The sequence below is a fragment of the Haliotis rubra genome, unplaced genomic scaffold (assembly GCF_003918875.1).
Source record: "Haliotis rubra isolate DU_JTF1 unplaced genomic scaffold, ASM391887v1 Scf114, whole genome shotgun sequence".
Taxonomy (NCBI): Eukaryota; Metazoa; Mollusca; class Gastropoda; order Lepetellida; family Haliotidae; genus Haliotis; species Haliotis rubra.
The window spans coordinates 2,148,454-2,163,695 of NW_025765048.1; the positions used below are offsets into that span (position 1 = coordinate 2,148,454).

General features: G+C 42.3%; 1 protein-coding gene across 1 annotated transcript in view; it reads right to left on the minus strand.

Moving 5' to 3' along the window:
- Nucleotides 1–15,242, minus strand: part of LOC124253224 (probable ATP-dependent RNA helicase DHX58) — a 33,501-nt gene that overhangs the window by 8,445 nt on the left and 9,814 nt on the right. The window contains exons 5-15 of the mRNA XM_046686948.1: nt 15,110–15,169; nt 14,778–14,840; nt 14,306–14,458; nt 13,458–13,658; nt 12,417–12,508; nt 11,845–12,096; nt 11,450–11,612; nt 10,824–10,919; nt 6,843–7,048; nt 5,297–5,429; nt 3,168–3,434 (exon numbers count right to left, since the gene is read on the minus strand). Coding sequence (XP_046542904.1) covers nt 3,168–3,434; nt 5,297–5,429; nt 6,843–7,048; nt 10,824–10,919; nt 11,450–11,612; nt 11,845–12,096; nt 12,417–12,508; nt 13,458–13,658; nt 14,306–14,458; nt 14,778–14,840; nt 15,110–15,169 — 1,686 coding nt within the window. The remainder of the gene's footprint in view (nt 1–3,167; nt 3,435–5,296; nt 5,430–6,842; nt 7,049–10,823; nt 10,920–11,449; nt 11,613–11,844; nt 12,097–12,416; nt 12,509–13,457; nt 13,659–14,305; nt 14,459–14,777; nt 14,841–15,109; nt 15,170–15,242) is intronic.

Sequence of the window (15,242 nt, forward strand, 5' to 3'; positions counted from 1 at the left end):
TAACAAGACTCATCGGAGCGTCAGAGAGTATTCCTGGCTAGCAAGTTTATCTAGTTATGCCATATCGGTGGTTGCAGAACTGATATCTACACCGAAGGGTAGAATCGTTGAACCGAATCACTCATCAAAAGTGAAGATCGGATGGTAGATTAAATATGGAATGAGATGAGCCCCGGTCACGGAGGACTCTTGAGAACTGGGATCGCCAGGCCGTCAAGTGCCGAAAGTGATATCTCTAGATGACCGCGCTACTAACATCACATGTAAATCAAATCGGCATGGTGAAGCACATAGCTACTACCTCTGTACATTGATCTTGAACGGCCAGGGGAACTGGTTCGACGATAGGGAGCCTTCGACCTGGTGAAACGGTACGAGCCGCTGGTAAATCAGTTCAGGGTGGTGAGCCCGTGAAGTTGACGCGGATCTGAATCAGTCCGATGTGATCTGAATCGTGACTGATCTGGATCGGTTCGGTAATCCGAAACGGTTAAATGATCTGAGCTGATGGAGAGATCTAGAACGCCAGATGAACCGGTGAGGCGAAGTGAAATGTTCCGCCGAGGTGAATCGCTTCGGTGCTGTGAATTGAATTGATGATGTCAACTGTTTCGCGATAAGAAACAGTGTTAATATTATGGCTTAACTGAGTCAATGTCGATTCACATACCGCATGGCTTAAACGGTTCTGTCTGGTGAATCCATTCGTGTATGGCGAACCGATTCGGTGTGGTGAATCGGTTCGGCGATTGGACTGTTCGGTCTGGTGAATCCATTTGGTATGGCAAACCGATTCGGTGTGGTGAATCGGTTCGGCAATTTGACGGTACGGTCTGGTGAAACCATTCGGTATGGCGAGCCGATTGGGTGTGGTGAATCCATTCGGTATGGCGAACCGATTGGGTGTGGTGAATCCATTCGGTATGGCGAACCGATTGGGTGTGGTGAATCCATTCGGTATGGCGAACCGATTGGGTGTGGTGAATCCATTCGGTATGGCGAAACGGTTCGGTCTGGTGAATCCATTCGGTATGGCGAACCTATTCGGTGTGGTGAATCGGTTCGGCGATTTGACGATGTAGATCGGATGTGTGAGTCAACTGGCAACACAGAGCGTTTTGATGAGGCGGAACCACGAGAAGACAGTTAATGATGCGTCCATAAAATTATCACCGTCCGACATGGGAATCTGCGGACGACGAAAGCAGTTAATACCTGTCGCTAAAATCGGGGTTTGTCGGGTGATCAACTGTTGAAGTGTAACGAGCTCTGTGTGCCAGCCATCGAGCAAGCATGTCTACATGCTCTAAAAACGCCCTAATAAGGGAGCACATTCTACAACGCTTGCTCCAGGAACATGACGATTGGGGATCCGAGGAAGTAAATATTGTTACAGTGTGCGTAAAATTACGCTACTGAGTCTAGACTGACAAGACGGGATATCCTGATTCACCTGAAGTGAATGAGACCAACTACGAGAATCACTCTGACGAAAACACACCGTGACGGCTAGGTGAACCGGATCGAAATGGCATGTAACCACTTCGACTAGGTGAGACTGAACGACTCACGGAATCAAAAACGCTGTGGTGAGTCGAACGAAGCAACATATTGAGGTGAGTTGAGTCGGAATGTGAACGGTTCGGCCCTGGTGAACCTATTTGAGTACGTGAAACAGTACGGCCAGAGGAACCTATTCGACTACGTGAATCAGTTTGATCAACTGAACTCATTCGAGGATGTTGTGGTGAGCCGGCTCGGCCGTGTGAGCCGGTTCGGCAGGTTCGACTTCGAAAATCACTCTGACAAAACACACCGTACGGCTAGGTGAACCGGATCGAAATGGCCAACCACCTCGACCAGGCGAGACTGAACGACTACGGGAATCAAAACGCTGATGGTGTGTTGAACTGAAACCTATGTTGAGGTGAACTGAGTCGGGAATGTGAACCCGTTCGTCCTGGTGAACCCCTTCGATCACGTGAATCAGTTCGGTCAGGTGAACCCATTTGATTACGTGAATCAGTTCGGTCAGGTGAACCCATTCGAAGAAGTACTGGTGAGCCGGTTCGGCGGGTTGAGTCGGCTCGAAAGTGAATGAGACCTAGAACCACTCCTCCCAGCCGTGGAAATAGGAGAGCGGGTAACGCCCTCCCGCTAGCGCCGATCCCCGCCGGACGATGAATGCTTAGAAGTTCTCGAAGTCTGTGATCGCTCCGAAGAAGCAGACCTACGAGATAATGTAGATCGCAGGTCTGGCGTAGAAGAAATATCGGTCATTACCACCCTGGTACGCTCAAGAGAACTTAAACTGGGTGAGGGAAGCTCCCCTAAAGCCTTCTAACGTTCTAAGATAAATAGGAATCCGACGAAGCGTCCATAAAATCTTCGTCAGGAGAGACGGGCGATTGAGAACGGTGAGCAGTGAGGGTGTAGCGATCTAAGCATTGTTTCTTGGCGGGAGATGGACTAGACCCCACAGAATTAGTCCTAGCCCTATCTGCCAAACATCTGGCACAAGCACGTTTGTAAAATTGTAAACGCCTCATTAGACAGACCTGAACACTTCGGACAGCGTGTCCCAGTCACAAACACCCACACAATCAACACACGATGTGTGTGGGTCCCATGCTGAAAATACTTTATTACAACGGGCGTAAAACATCCGTTTACTGGCCTGAACAGGCTTAACCATTTTGAGCAAATCTCAGACGAAAAATTTTTCACGTCCACTCAGTGGAGCGACAAGAAAGAGAATGAGTATGTGAGGTGATCACGTGGGTGAGGACTGCGCATGCCTCGTGCTGTCATGGACTAGTGAGCACGACTGACACAGAAGGCACGCACAGCACGGGAGAGGGGCAAGGTAGGCCTTGGAGCAAAGTTTTAATTCGTTTCCACTCATGGTCGAATGAAGAGAGAGGTGCAAGTCGTGAGATAGGATAAGTTTGAAAATTTCAAATATCAAATCGAAATAGTGATAACGGTTATCGAAAATCAAAACTAACATGTCAGATTCGATTTTCGCTGAATAGAATTGAATCGTTGCAGCACAAGAAATCAGGCATTCAAAGGCAAAATGAGGATAAACTTAGAAAACATATTGAGTATATAACTAGAGGTCAAAATTTGACATGCGATGGTCAAACATATTTGAAATATTTTACCTCCTTCCTCCTCGTTTGCTCCAGCTCCGGTGAAGGCCATGGCTTTAAGATCTTTCAGCTGGGGGTCAATCCTTTCGTCTTCATTGAGCCAGTTGGTCAGAGCGTAGCAGGTGGCCCGGGTTCTCACAAATATGATGGCTCTGGAGTCACTGCCTTTTGCCTCCAGCAGATCTGTCAGTGTTTTGGCTAACACTTTCAAATTGGGGTTGTCAAACTTGGGGTCATCTTTCCTTTTTTGTTCATAACGGATCAGTTTCTTTTTCAAACCTTCAACATAAAGATATGATTTCCAGGTGTTATTAGCACATACTGCATCATGGCACTTTGTTGATGATGCAGTACTTGGGTAAAGCTGGAAGAATGTATTCCAGGTTTGATATGAGGAAAACAAAGTGGTAACATTCATGTTATTTTAAGAGAATCCCTTACAAAACCATGCTGACTAAGGTTTTTTAGGAACCAACCTAATATATACTCAGCAGCAAAAAAACGTCAGTATGAATTCAAAATTAGCTAGGCACTGTAATCAAATCATTACAGAAATGGACATAATAAGCGGATCCAAAACATTTTTTGTGTACAATATCTTGACACATCAATGAATAACTCACAATTTCAAGACATTACATGAACGTTTGCAGTCCATTCAGACTCTTGACTTCAGTATCTAGTGTGACCACCATGAGCTGCAATGACTGCAGCACAGTGTCTATGCATGGAGTGCACCAATCGATTGAGGAAGGCTACTGGCACCTGGAACCACACTTTGAAAAAGGCCTGGCGCAATAAATCGGCTGTGTTTGGCCTTGGTATGACATTATTCAGTCTCCTCTGAATTTTATCCCAAAGATGTTCAGTTGGGTTTAAATCAGGACTAAGGGCTGGCCACTGCATAATGTTGACACCGTTGTGCTGTAGGAAAACCCGTGTAGCTCTGGCAGTATGGGCCCCGGCGTCATCATGCCCGAAAATGTTGTTCCGGTGATGTGTGAAATGTGGTTTGACGTGGGGTCTGAGAGCTTGGTCGATGTAGCGCACCGCTGTGATGCCGCCTCCCAACCTGGACCAAGGTTCTGGAACACCACAGGACCCACTCTCTGCTTCATGCCTATTCCACCCCTTACCATGATGCTTGCACCTCCCCATGAGTCTCTTTCCATAACACATTAGTCTGAGTGACGCTGGCCACGTTGATACGCAGTACCGACTCTCATCAGTGAACAGAACAGTTCTCCATTGCCTGTATCACCAGTTAGGGTGTTGTAGGGGAAACTTTAGACGTTCACGCCAATGACGAGGGGTGAGGATAGGTCCACGGTAAGGTCTACGGCAATGGAGGTTCCCGCTGTTAAGACGTCAGCGTACTGTATCAGTACTGATTAGTCTTCCGTGTGTTCCCACTGTCTGGTGTGCTGTTTCGGAAGCTTGCATGAAGGAATTCTGTACATCCTGTTGCACAACATACTTGTCGTCTTGTGGTCACCCTTGGTCTGCCAGTACGGGGGCAATCACTTGTGGTGTTGGTGGGCCGGAAATGTTGCTGCAGCCTGTAGATGGTGCGAACGTTGACCTGGAAGTGATTGGCAATGGCTTGTGCAGTGGGGCCAGCTTCAAGTCTTCCTAGAGCCTGGTTCCTCTGAGCTGTTGTGAGTCGCAGCATCCTGCTGACATTGTGAATGTTTTAACCAGGTTTGGGATTGCATTTTATAGGGCCGGTCCTTGTGAACAGCACGTGCAGCGTGAGTTGCATGAAAAACATGGAGAACACTGTACCATCTCCGAGATCAGGTTGCATGTTTTAGACCATTTCCTTGGTTCCATTCTGAGTTTGGGAAGGAATGTCGTTGCTCGGGTACATTTGGAGATGTTGTAAAAAATATACAAAGAAAACATTAAATGAGTTTACAGTTATCCGTTTCAGGGACGGAAAATTCCATACTGACGTTTCTTTTGCCGCTTAGTATATATTTCAGTACAGTTGGTCATCTGAAATACATATATGTTATGATACAAATACAGTGAGAAGTTAAGTGTTGAGTTTACCATCATGGTACACAGGGAGGTCAAAGGATCAGCATTTCTGCAATATAAGCAGTCTTACCACTGAAGATCTCATCCAGCTTTTCTTCACAAGGTACATGCACACTGCCACCCCCCAGGTAACTGGTTGCTATAGCAACCATGGCTGAATTCCTTCTGTAGGTAATCCACCACATCCTTGATCCTTACAATATCATGGATTTCTAGAGCTGCATTGTATTTCTGAAAAGCAAATAATATTCACGGATTATGACTGATTTCTCTTGAGAAGGTTCACACTGAGTGAGGCAGGTGCAAAATACAAGTGTGGATAGGTGAGACAGCTGCAATATACAAGTGTGGACAGGTGAGACAGCTGCAATATACAAGTGTGGATGGGTGAGACAGCTGAAATATACAAGTGTCGATGGATGAGACAGGTGCAATATACAAGTGTGGACAGGTGATACAGCTGCAATATACAAGTGTGAATAGGTGAGACAGCTGCAATATACAAGTGTGGATAGGTGAGACAGGTGCAACATACAAGTGTGGATGGGTGAGACAGCTGCAATATACAAGTGTGGATGGGTAAGACAGCTGCAATATACAAGAGTGGTTGGGTGAGACAACTGCAATATACATGTGCGGATAGGTTGTACTACATTGATTAGGGAGAGAGCAGCAGGCTTAGGGAAATTTTTAATCCAGAACCAACTCTTAGAATTGTTCGGATAATTAGATGCCATATCATGTAATGTTAAAAGTACATGCGAACCTACTTAAACATATAACAATACATGTATGTGAAACTGAGTGAGTGAGTGAATGCTGTTTAACACCTCCCTGTCTCACTGCCTGTAAGTGAAGCTAAGTAAGTAAGAGCTTTTTAATACCTCCCTGTCTCACTGCCTGTAAGTGGAACTGAGTGAGCGAGTGAATGCTGTTTAACACCTCCCTGTCTCACTACCTGTAAGTGAAGCTAAGTAAGTAAGAGCTTTTTAATACCTCCCTGTCTCACTGCCTGTAAGTGAAACTGAGTAAGTAAGTGGAAGCTTTTTAATACCTCCCTGTCTCACTACCTGTAAGTGAAACTGAGTGAGTGAGTGAATGCTGTTTAACACCTCCCTGTCTCACTGCCTGTAAGTGAAGCTAAGTAAGTAAGAGCTTTTTAATACCTCCCTGTCTCACTGCCTGTAAGTGAAGCTGAGTAAGTAAGTGGAAGCTTTTTAATACCTCCCTGTCTCACTACCTGTAAGTGAAACTGAGTGAGCGAGTGAATGCTGTTTAACACCTCCCTGTCTCACTGCCTGTAAGTGAAGCTAAGTAAGTAAGAGCTTTTTAATACCTCCCTGTCTCACTGCCTGTAAGTGAAACTGAGTGAGCGAGTGAATGCTGTTTAACACCTCCAAGTCTCACTGCCTGTAAGTGAAGCTAAGTAAGTAAGAGCTTTTTAATACCTCCCTGTCTCACTACCTGTAAGTGAAACTGAGTGAGCGAGTGAATGCTGTTTAATACCTCCCTGTCTCACTGCCTGTAAGTAAAGCTGAGTTAGTAAGTGGAAGCTGTTTAATACCTCCCTGTCTCACTGCCTGTAAGTGAAACTGGGTGAGCGAGTGAACGCTGTTGAATACCTTAATATTTTCTGCTACTTACAAAGATATGGTCTGCCATGACAAATATGCTCCTGGCCATTTCAGCTCTCTTTGGGTCAACATCTACAGAAAACAGGCCATCTCTGCGGCCAGTCTGAACAAGTCTTGACTCATTCTTCATCTGGACAGCCCACTGGCCGTATGGCTGGCTGTTCCGGTTGCTGGGACGCTTCATTAGCAGGTTGTCAATTGCTTTATCATTGAGATCTGCAGGATGAACCTAATGTCTTAAAGGTTTGTTTACTAAATGTTTTCTCCTACACAAATGTAAGCTGCAACCTCAGCCACTGGTGGAAATTGCCTGTTTCAAAATATAGTTTGGCACACAAAACTAATGAAAATTGACATATTATCAATTAAAATAATGTTAAGTGATAGGTTTGGGACAGTAGGATGAAAATATTTTGGTACAAACCGTAGATGTGAAATATATTTCAAATGATCATTTTTTTAAGATAACGTTCCGGTCCATATTTTGTTCACAACCAATTCATAAATTTATGAAGCATCAAAATCAACAAGACAGTGTCCTAACATTTATTGTTGAAAGCCAAAACTACAGGGGGTCCCTAGAATCAGTTTTTAAAGCAGCAAACTTGAAGGACAACTATAACTTTCCTTGATTTCAGTGAAATTAAAATTGCCAGCAAGTGCAATCATTCAATATTCTGTTGAGAACAATGGCTCATTTTGGACTAGCATTTTATGTAACACAGATAGTTTTTAGATTTATTAACTCATCTCCAGTCAGTTACTCAGCCTAACCTTGTCTAAAAATATGTTTAAAATAGGTGATGGTTTGTGCACAGCAAAAATAATGACAAAGATTGTAAGGAAATAGTAAATGACAAAAGGGAGTGAGTGAGTTTAGTTTTCCGCCGCACTCAGCAATATTCAAGCCATATGGCGGCAGTCTGTACATAGTCGAGTCTGGACCAGACAATCCAGTGATCAACAACATGAGCATCAATTTGCGTAATTGGGACCCATGACATGTGTCGGGAAAGCATCGTCACATTTTTAAGGTTGGTTGGTTGGTTTGTTGATTAACGCCCCACTCAGCAATATTCCAGCTATATGGAGTCGGTTTGTAAATAACTGAGTCTGGACCAGACAATCCAGTGATCAGCATCATGAGCATCAATCTACGCAACTGGGATAACATGTGTCAACCAAGTCAGCGAGCCTGACTACCCGATCCCGTTAGTCAACTCTTACGACAAGTTACTGAAGGTCAATATTCTAACCCTGACCTTCACGGGTAAAATGACAAAAGCGAACACTGAATTCCATAATTGGAGAATTATTACGTTTGAAGCCCATGAAGGCTCTTCTGTAACTGTCAAGGTTCCAACACAATCACTGACATTTTTTAAATATTTGTTAGAATGATGCATTCACAAACTGGATCAGAGGCCCAGATAAGCTGCGTATCCGGGTAAAATACGCATAGAAAATTTCCAATTACGCATTGAAAAATAATTGTTGTGTACCATTTACGCATTTAAAATGTTAGATAATCAAAAAAATTTAAAACAAATGCGTACGGAATATAAAAAGACATCGATTGCTATCAAGTTGTACTGTTAGTATAGGACTAGTGTTGTACTGTCAGTATAGGATGAGTGATGTTTTTATGAAATCATTTCCATTATATTTAAGTTGGTTTTGATTAGGTATGACATAAGGCAGAACATACCTGCTTAGTAAACTTACTCAATGACATAATACTTAGGTGAGTAAAATGACTGAAATACGTGAAATATGTGAAATACGCATATATTTGAAAGCGGTGGGTAACAGAAAAAGAAATACCCACTCCAAATTCATAATACACACTCCAAAAAAATACAGTGGGTACAGTACCCACATGAGCTAAATCTTATCTGGAGCTCTGTGGATTTAACTTATTGTGTCTACCAGCCAAACATCAACCCCCCAAATTGCAAACCCTTCCTCCCAGTTTTGCATGTATGCACGTGTGTTGGGTTAAACATTGTTTCCATTAGTATTCCAGCTTTATCACAGCCTGACAGTTTAATGTTCGAAGAAAGCCTTGAGCACAGGTTTGTCGATGATAAACCTAGAAATATAATCAAATCAAACTGGGATCCGAACACACAATCATAGAAACAATAGTTCTAAGAATGCTACCTGTATTCTATCTTTGCTATAATAACTCTATTTTGGCTCAATCACGCAAAACTAATCTTTTAATTTACAACAGAAGTTCTCTACACCGTCAGCTACACATGACCAGTTCTCAAGATAAAAAGACCCTGTTAATTAGCATCCACCTCTGCAGCTTGCCAGGCTTGAAACCATTAATGTTTTGAAGTACCGGTAACTTCTGTTGCAGGTTTGAAATGACATCACTGATGTCATCACTTCCGGTTCTGATGTCACTTCTGTGGGTATAGGGCCATGTCCCTGGTATTGTAATCATCTCCCTTGGATGAACTATCTCAGTGATTGTCATGAAGAGGTTAATAATCAAGGCACTGTCAACAGGGAGCTGGATTTCCTTCCTAAGGTTTGTGAATGTAAGCTTGATGATGTTGTCTTTGGCTACAAGGACAGAGGAGGGAGAGAGTTGAGCTTCCCAGTCCCTGAAATAGTAGTAGGGTATTTCCTTCTTGGCAGTTTATGTGATGATTCTTCACAGAAGAGTCACAACCGCCCCCCCCTCCCCCCCCCTCCCCCCGAACCTTTAGGTTGCACATACAGCTCACCATCCCCTGTTGGATGTGCTTGAGTGTTGAGTTATGGGGAATGACCAGTCAACAGGAAACCATTGTTATCACGAACTCCAAAAGCCTACAAAGTTTAGTTCATTATAACCATTGTTTTATGCATTTAACAACAATATACAGGAAGTGGCCAGTACCTGACAAACAGTTTGTCATATCCATCCGTTCATTATAAGCATGTTCATTATAAACATTGTTTATTGTGTCTGGATAAGTGAGTCCAAGGGCTATGATCTCCATTGTTGATCCAACAGGGAGAAGTCCTATTATCTATGCCCCTCTGTAGGTCATATCTTGAAGGGATGAATTTTCTCTAATGGATGTAGGGGCAGAGACATCCAAGATGTAATTGGAATCTGGCAACAGTGTATACTGTGTCTTGTGTCGGATGGTGAGGATCAGCAGTCAGATGTAGTCTGATTCCAGTTCTGGACATAGGACAAGAAACATCCCTCCACAGGAACTTGAGTCAGTCTAATGTTAAAGTCAGTAGTCAAGATTAAAGGAATGGTTAGTTGTTGTGTCATAATCTATGTGCCCGGACCACTGGCTCTTGCATCTCTTCTGCTCTGTGAATGACGCTTACAGCTAGACTGGGGTGATGACTCCCCAGCCTATGAATTCTAACCCTACACCAAAAGACCTGAGGAGTCAGATGGCTGGTGGAAGCTATTGGGATAGCACAACTCATGAAACATCTTTCCTGTGTAGCAGTGTCTCAACATTCTCAGCAAATCAGAGATGGGTCCCTATAATCATGAAGTTCTCATGTAAATAACAGGATCTTGCCATCTTAGTAATAAAATGTACATATCAAATACCTGTACCTGTGAAAAAAACAGGACTCCTTATGTGTTGAATAAGTAGAATAATATCACTGAATAACTTTCAGTTATCTAGTGTGACTACATGACCTGAGTGCAACAGATTAATCTCAGTTGAAAAGCTAGTTGACTCTAGTACAAAGGGGAAAGCAGAGTTTTTCCCATGTTTACAAGATAAGCACTGGATACTAATATGTGGTAATATTACCTTGACAACTAGTCAAGTGTACTTGACACTATTGAGGACTTCTGTTGAAATTATTTTTGTGTAATTGCAGCCACAATAAATGAATTATGGCAAGGAGGTAGAGGATTTGTAACCCTGTAAGATACTACCCTGCACAGGGAATTTTGGTTTAGTAGGCCACTTATTCCCACTTTGATAGCTTTGGACAAAGTGTGACTTACCATTAGTTTCAATCATAAGGTCCTCTATCTTTTCCATGGCCTTCTCCAACTCTTTTCGTGCTGGGTCTTGTCGGTCCTCAGTCAACTGATAGGTCTCTGGTGTTAGAGACAAAATTCATGGTAAGCTACTGTTGTCTTAAGCTGTAGTGAGCAATAGTCCAGATTTATCATAGTGGCCTGTCAAAGATTCATGTCATCAGTGTATCACAAGAAAAAAAATCAGCAGAAAACATAAGGTACTAGGTACTATGCACATTCAGCCCACACATAACCACCAACCATCTGAGTTGAAGAAACCTCTTACTTTCATTGCCTGTTTTTAGTCTCACAAAAGCTCAAAATTTTGTATGGAGGTAATGGGTTGAAAGAAGAACCACATCAAAGGCATCAACAAGATCACCCTGAATCAACTTCATTGAGATACTGTAGTTGAATATTCACATAGTGAATGAAAAGTTTCGTTTTGTATCTTTGCAACATTGCACATCATCATGTTTTTACCCATGGTAGGTCTGTTGATGCTGATGTCTATCATTGTATGAGTGCTTGTGGAAAGGTTTATCTTGCACTCATAGGTCAGATAAGGTCATTGCTACATATCTCACTGATTATCTTGATAGACCTACTTTCATCTGGCACTGGGACCTTTTCTCTGAGTTCATCTATGTGTGTCTGTACTGTGGAGAGATAAGGGGCATCCATGTTGGCACATAGTTTCAGGATATTGTCAATGGCCTCCTCATCAACCGTCGCCTTCTCTACACCCAGTGAAGCTGTCAGGCCTACAATCTGAAAGCAACAGACAGACGATTTATTTGAAATCAGCAAACCATATTTATGTTTTATATATTTCACAGTTTTAACCTCTTTTCATCTCTCCCGGAGAGAAAGCGTAGTGGGTTTTTGTTTGGCATCTACAGCCTTGATACTGGTTGAATATTAATAGATGTGGTATGAAAAAGACTCTCACTTTCTTTCTTTCCATAACATGGAGGTCATTAGTGTAAATGATGATAATAACCTGAGGTAGACGTTTTGATTTCTGCTTGCTTTTCTGCTTGAGATATCTGAGCATGAGCTTGTTGTATGGCTCCCCTTTCCGTGTGTGATGGCACTCATCCAACACAATAAGGCTAAACACAGACAGTGACTTGATCTTGGCATCCTTCAGCTGGTTCTCCAGAATCTGTGGTGTCATCACAATGATGTCGTACAGGTCCAGTAACTGGTGGAGGTACATGCTGCTCTCATCCTCACCACTCAGCTTGAATATCTGGAAGAGAGGACACGTACTTTCATATAAGATGTTAATACTGTAGCACCAAAGAGTTCTAGAGTTCCAGGACACCCCCCCCCCCATAGACTACGGACACTGGAATTGATCACTCTTGGCATTTTAAACTTTGTGTGTATGTTTTTTGTGTAATTCCACACTACAGAATGGCAGTCATGACAAGACAATCCAGTAACTGCCATCAAACAAGTTAGCTGACCACTGCATCCTGTAAGTTGCCTCTAACGACATGTAGCACTAGCTGAAGATCAATTCATGGTTAAAATTGGAACCAGTTCTCAACACTAGATGTTACTCACCCTGTAGCCCTGACTAAGGAATCTTTGGAAGGTATTATACTGCTGATTTACCAAAGGAACAGTCCGTGCAAGGAACACTACCTTCTTCACCCCTGAAACAGTAACCACAGTTTAACATGTACACAATGAACACACCTTCTTTACCTCTAAATATGTTGCCATGTGTGCAGTGTTTACTAAGCAGGTCTTGTTATTGGAATATTTTGCCATGAGTGCAGTGTTTACTAAGCAGGTCTTGTTATCGGAATATGTTGCCATGTGTGCAGTGTTTACTAAGCAGGTCTTGTTATTGGAAGATGTTGCCATGTGTGCAGTGTTTACTAAGCAGGTCTTGTTATCGGAATATGTTGCCATGAGTGCAGTGTTTACTAAGCAGGTCTTGTTATTGGAATATGTTGCCATGAGTGCAGTGTTTACTAAGCAGGTCTTGTTATTGGAAGATGTTGCCATGTGTGCAGTGTTTACTAAGAAGGTCTTGTTATTGGAATATTGTTGCCATGTGTGCAGTGTTTACTAAGCAGGTCTTGTTATTGGAATATGTTGCCATGAGTGCAGTGTTTACTAAGCAGGTCTTGTTATTGGAATATGTTGCCATGAGTGCAGTGTTTACTAAGCAGATCTTGTTATTGGAATATGTTGCCATGTGTGCAGTGTTTACTAAGCAGGTCTTGTTATTGGAATATGTTGCCATGTTTGCAGTGTTTACTAAGAAGGTCTTGTTATTGGAATATGTTGCCATGAGTGCAGTGTTTACTAAGCAGGTCTTGTTATTGGAATATGTTGCCATGTGTGCAGTGTTTACTAAGCAGGTCTTGTTATTGGAATATGTTGCCATGAGTGCAGTGTTTACTAAGCAGGTCTTGTTATTGGAATATGCTGTCCTAGGTACAGTGTTTACTAAGCAGGTCTTGTTATCGGAATATGCTGTCCTAGGTACAGTGTTTACTAAGCAGGTCTAGTGTAAGAATAACTTTCCCACAACATTTGTTCTCCATTCCAAGGTTGTTTAAGATGTCCTTCAACTTGTTGTAGAGCTCTTACCATCAGTCTCTACTTCAGCTTGCTTTTCAAGGTGATCTTTGACAATGTAGAGTGCAACTCGAGTCTTGCCTGAACCAGTCGGGGCACAAATGATGGTGTTACGTTGTTTTACTGCATTCTCAGCCAGTTCTAACTGGTATCTGCGGAGGCTGAGATCAAGTAGATCTCCATTGGCTGTATCTGCAGAGCCTTTCTCTTCCTCTGTGGCAACAAAACTCACCTTGCTATAAAACATTCTCTTCTTGAGGGGTTCAACTTTTCATATCTACTAATCAGAATAATAATCCCATTTACAATGCAAATATTTAATTTCATTCACCAAGTGAATGCTATGAAGCTAGATTATTACTATCCCAGTCAATGGATAAGTGTGCATTCATTTTCATTCTCAGTTCCCTGCAGAGAATACAACCCAAGCAGAGTAGGAGTCACAAGAAGGTTAACGTCCTACTGGAAGCATGTACTGCTGCATGAGCAGAAGCATATTTCGGACAAATTCACCTGCCTTAAGAAGAGACAGCACATGTGCTACATGTGCTTCAATGTTGGGCAGGGCCAAAGCCCCAGTAACTCTTAAGAGTCAAAGTGCTCCCATTCAGCTCAACACACAAGATGGCATTATGTGCTGTAGAAACATGACACAACATCGTGATAAAAACAGCAGAACACAAACACATTTTTTACTGCAAAGGAAGGGATTGTGTTAACTCTACTGCAGTGCTACTGCTACTGTGCTTTAAGACTGCTTGATAGATTGGGTATGGATAGCAGCATAGATTGTGAAGGTTGTTACTTCATGCTAAACAGTAGTCTTTGCCTGACAGTGTCTTTGGTTCATCTTCTCTCACCTTTATCATCTTGATACTCTTCATCAGAGAACTCTGGGGTCATGCTGTCATGAGTTTGTGGCTGACTTGCAACATCTGAGGCAGGATCTAGCATACTCTGCAGGTTTTGCAACCGTTCCGCTCGTGACATCTCCACAGGGGTAACATCAATATCTTCAACGAAAATATTTAAATCACATTAACTTACACATGTTAATGTTGTCAGCACAGATAGAGTGAATATGTATTAGGTAAGTGGTTGCTATATGCCATTTTCTATAATATTCCAGCTATACCTTGATGACATGCAAACATTAGAAACTTCAGATGATGTCTTCTTCCTCGGAATCCCCTCGGGTGGCAAAACAAAAATAAATAACTTCGTAGCAAAACAATCACATGGCATTTCCAGTGTAATTCATGTATAATTTGAATACATTTTATTCCTAAGAATATATTCCCTTACATCTGACACAACAATGTCATAATCTACCTTTAGGACTAGTTTGAGAAACAGATGACATGAGGCTTCTTGCTCCAGTGGTTGTCGAGGAATCTATAAAGTACAAAGGAATAACTGTTTAAGAGTAGACAAAGACAAGTATGATATTTTACAATGTATGTGTAATAAAGAAGTTGTCATCCATAAGAATGATCTTTGTCACGCTATTCTAACACAGATGAGAGAAGTTCAAGAAATGTTTTAGCAGCACGCTTCATTTCCTTGATAATCACTCAATCACTGTAAATTATCCATAATAAATAAAGGCAAGGGCTAATGTATTTATTTTCCTTGCATGTAAAATATTGTGATCTTTTACAAACCGTCTTCATCATTGTCATCATCATCATTGTCATCGTCATCGTCCTCACCACCAGACTCATCTATAGTAAGAGAACTAAGTTACAATGTTGTTGTCAACATTGTTGTCACAAAATGATATTTCAAGCCCACTAA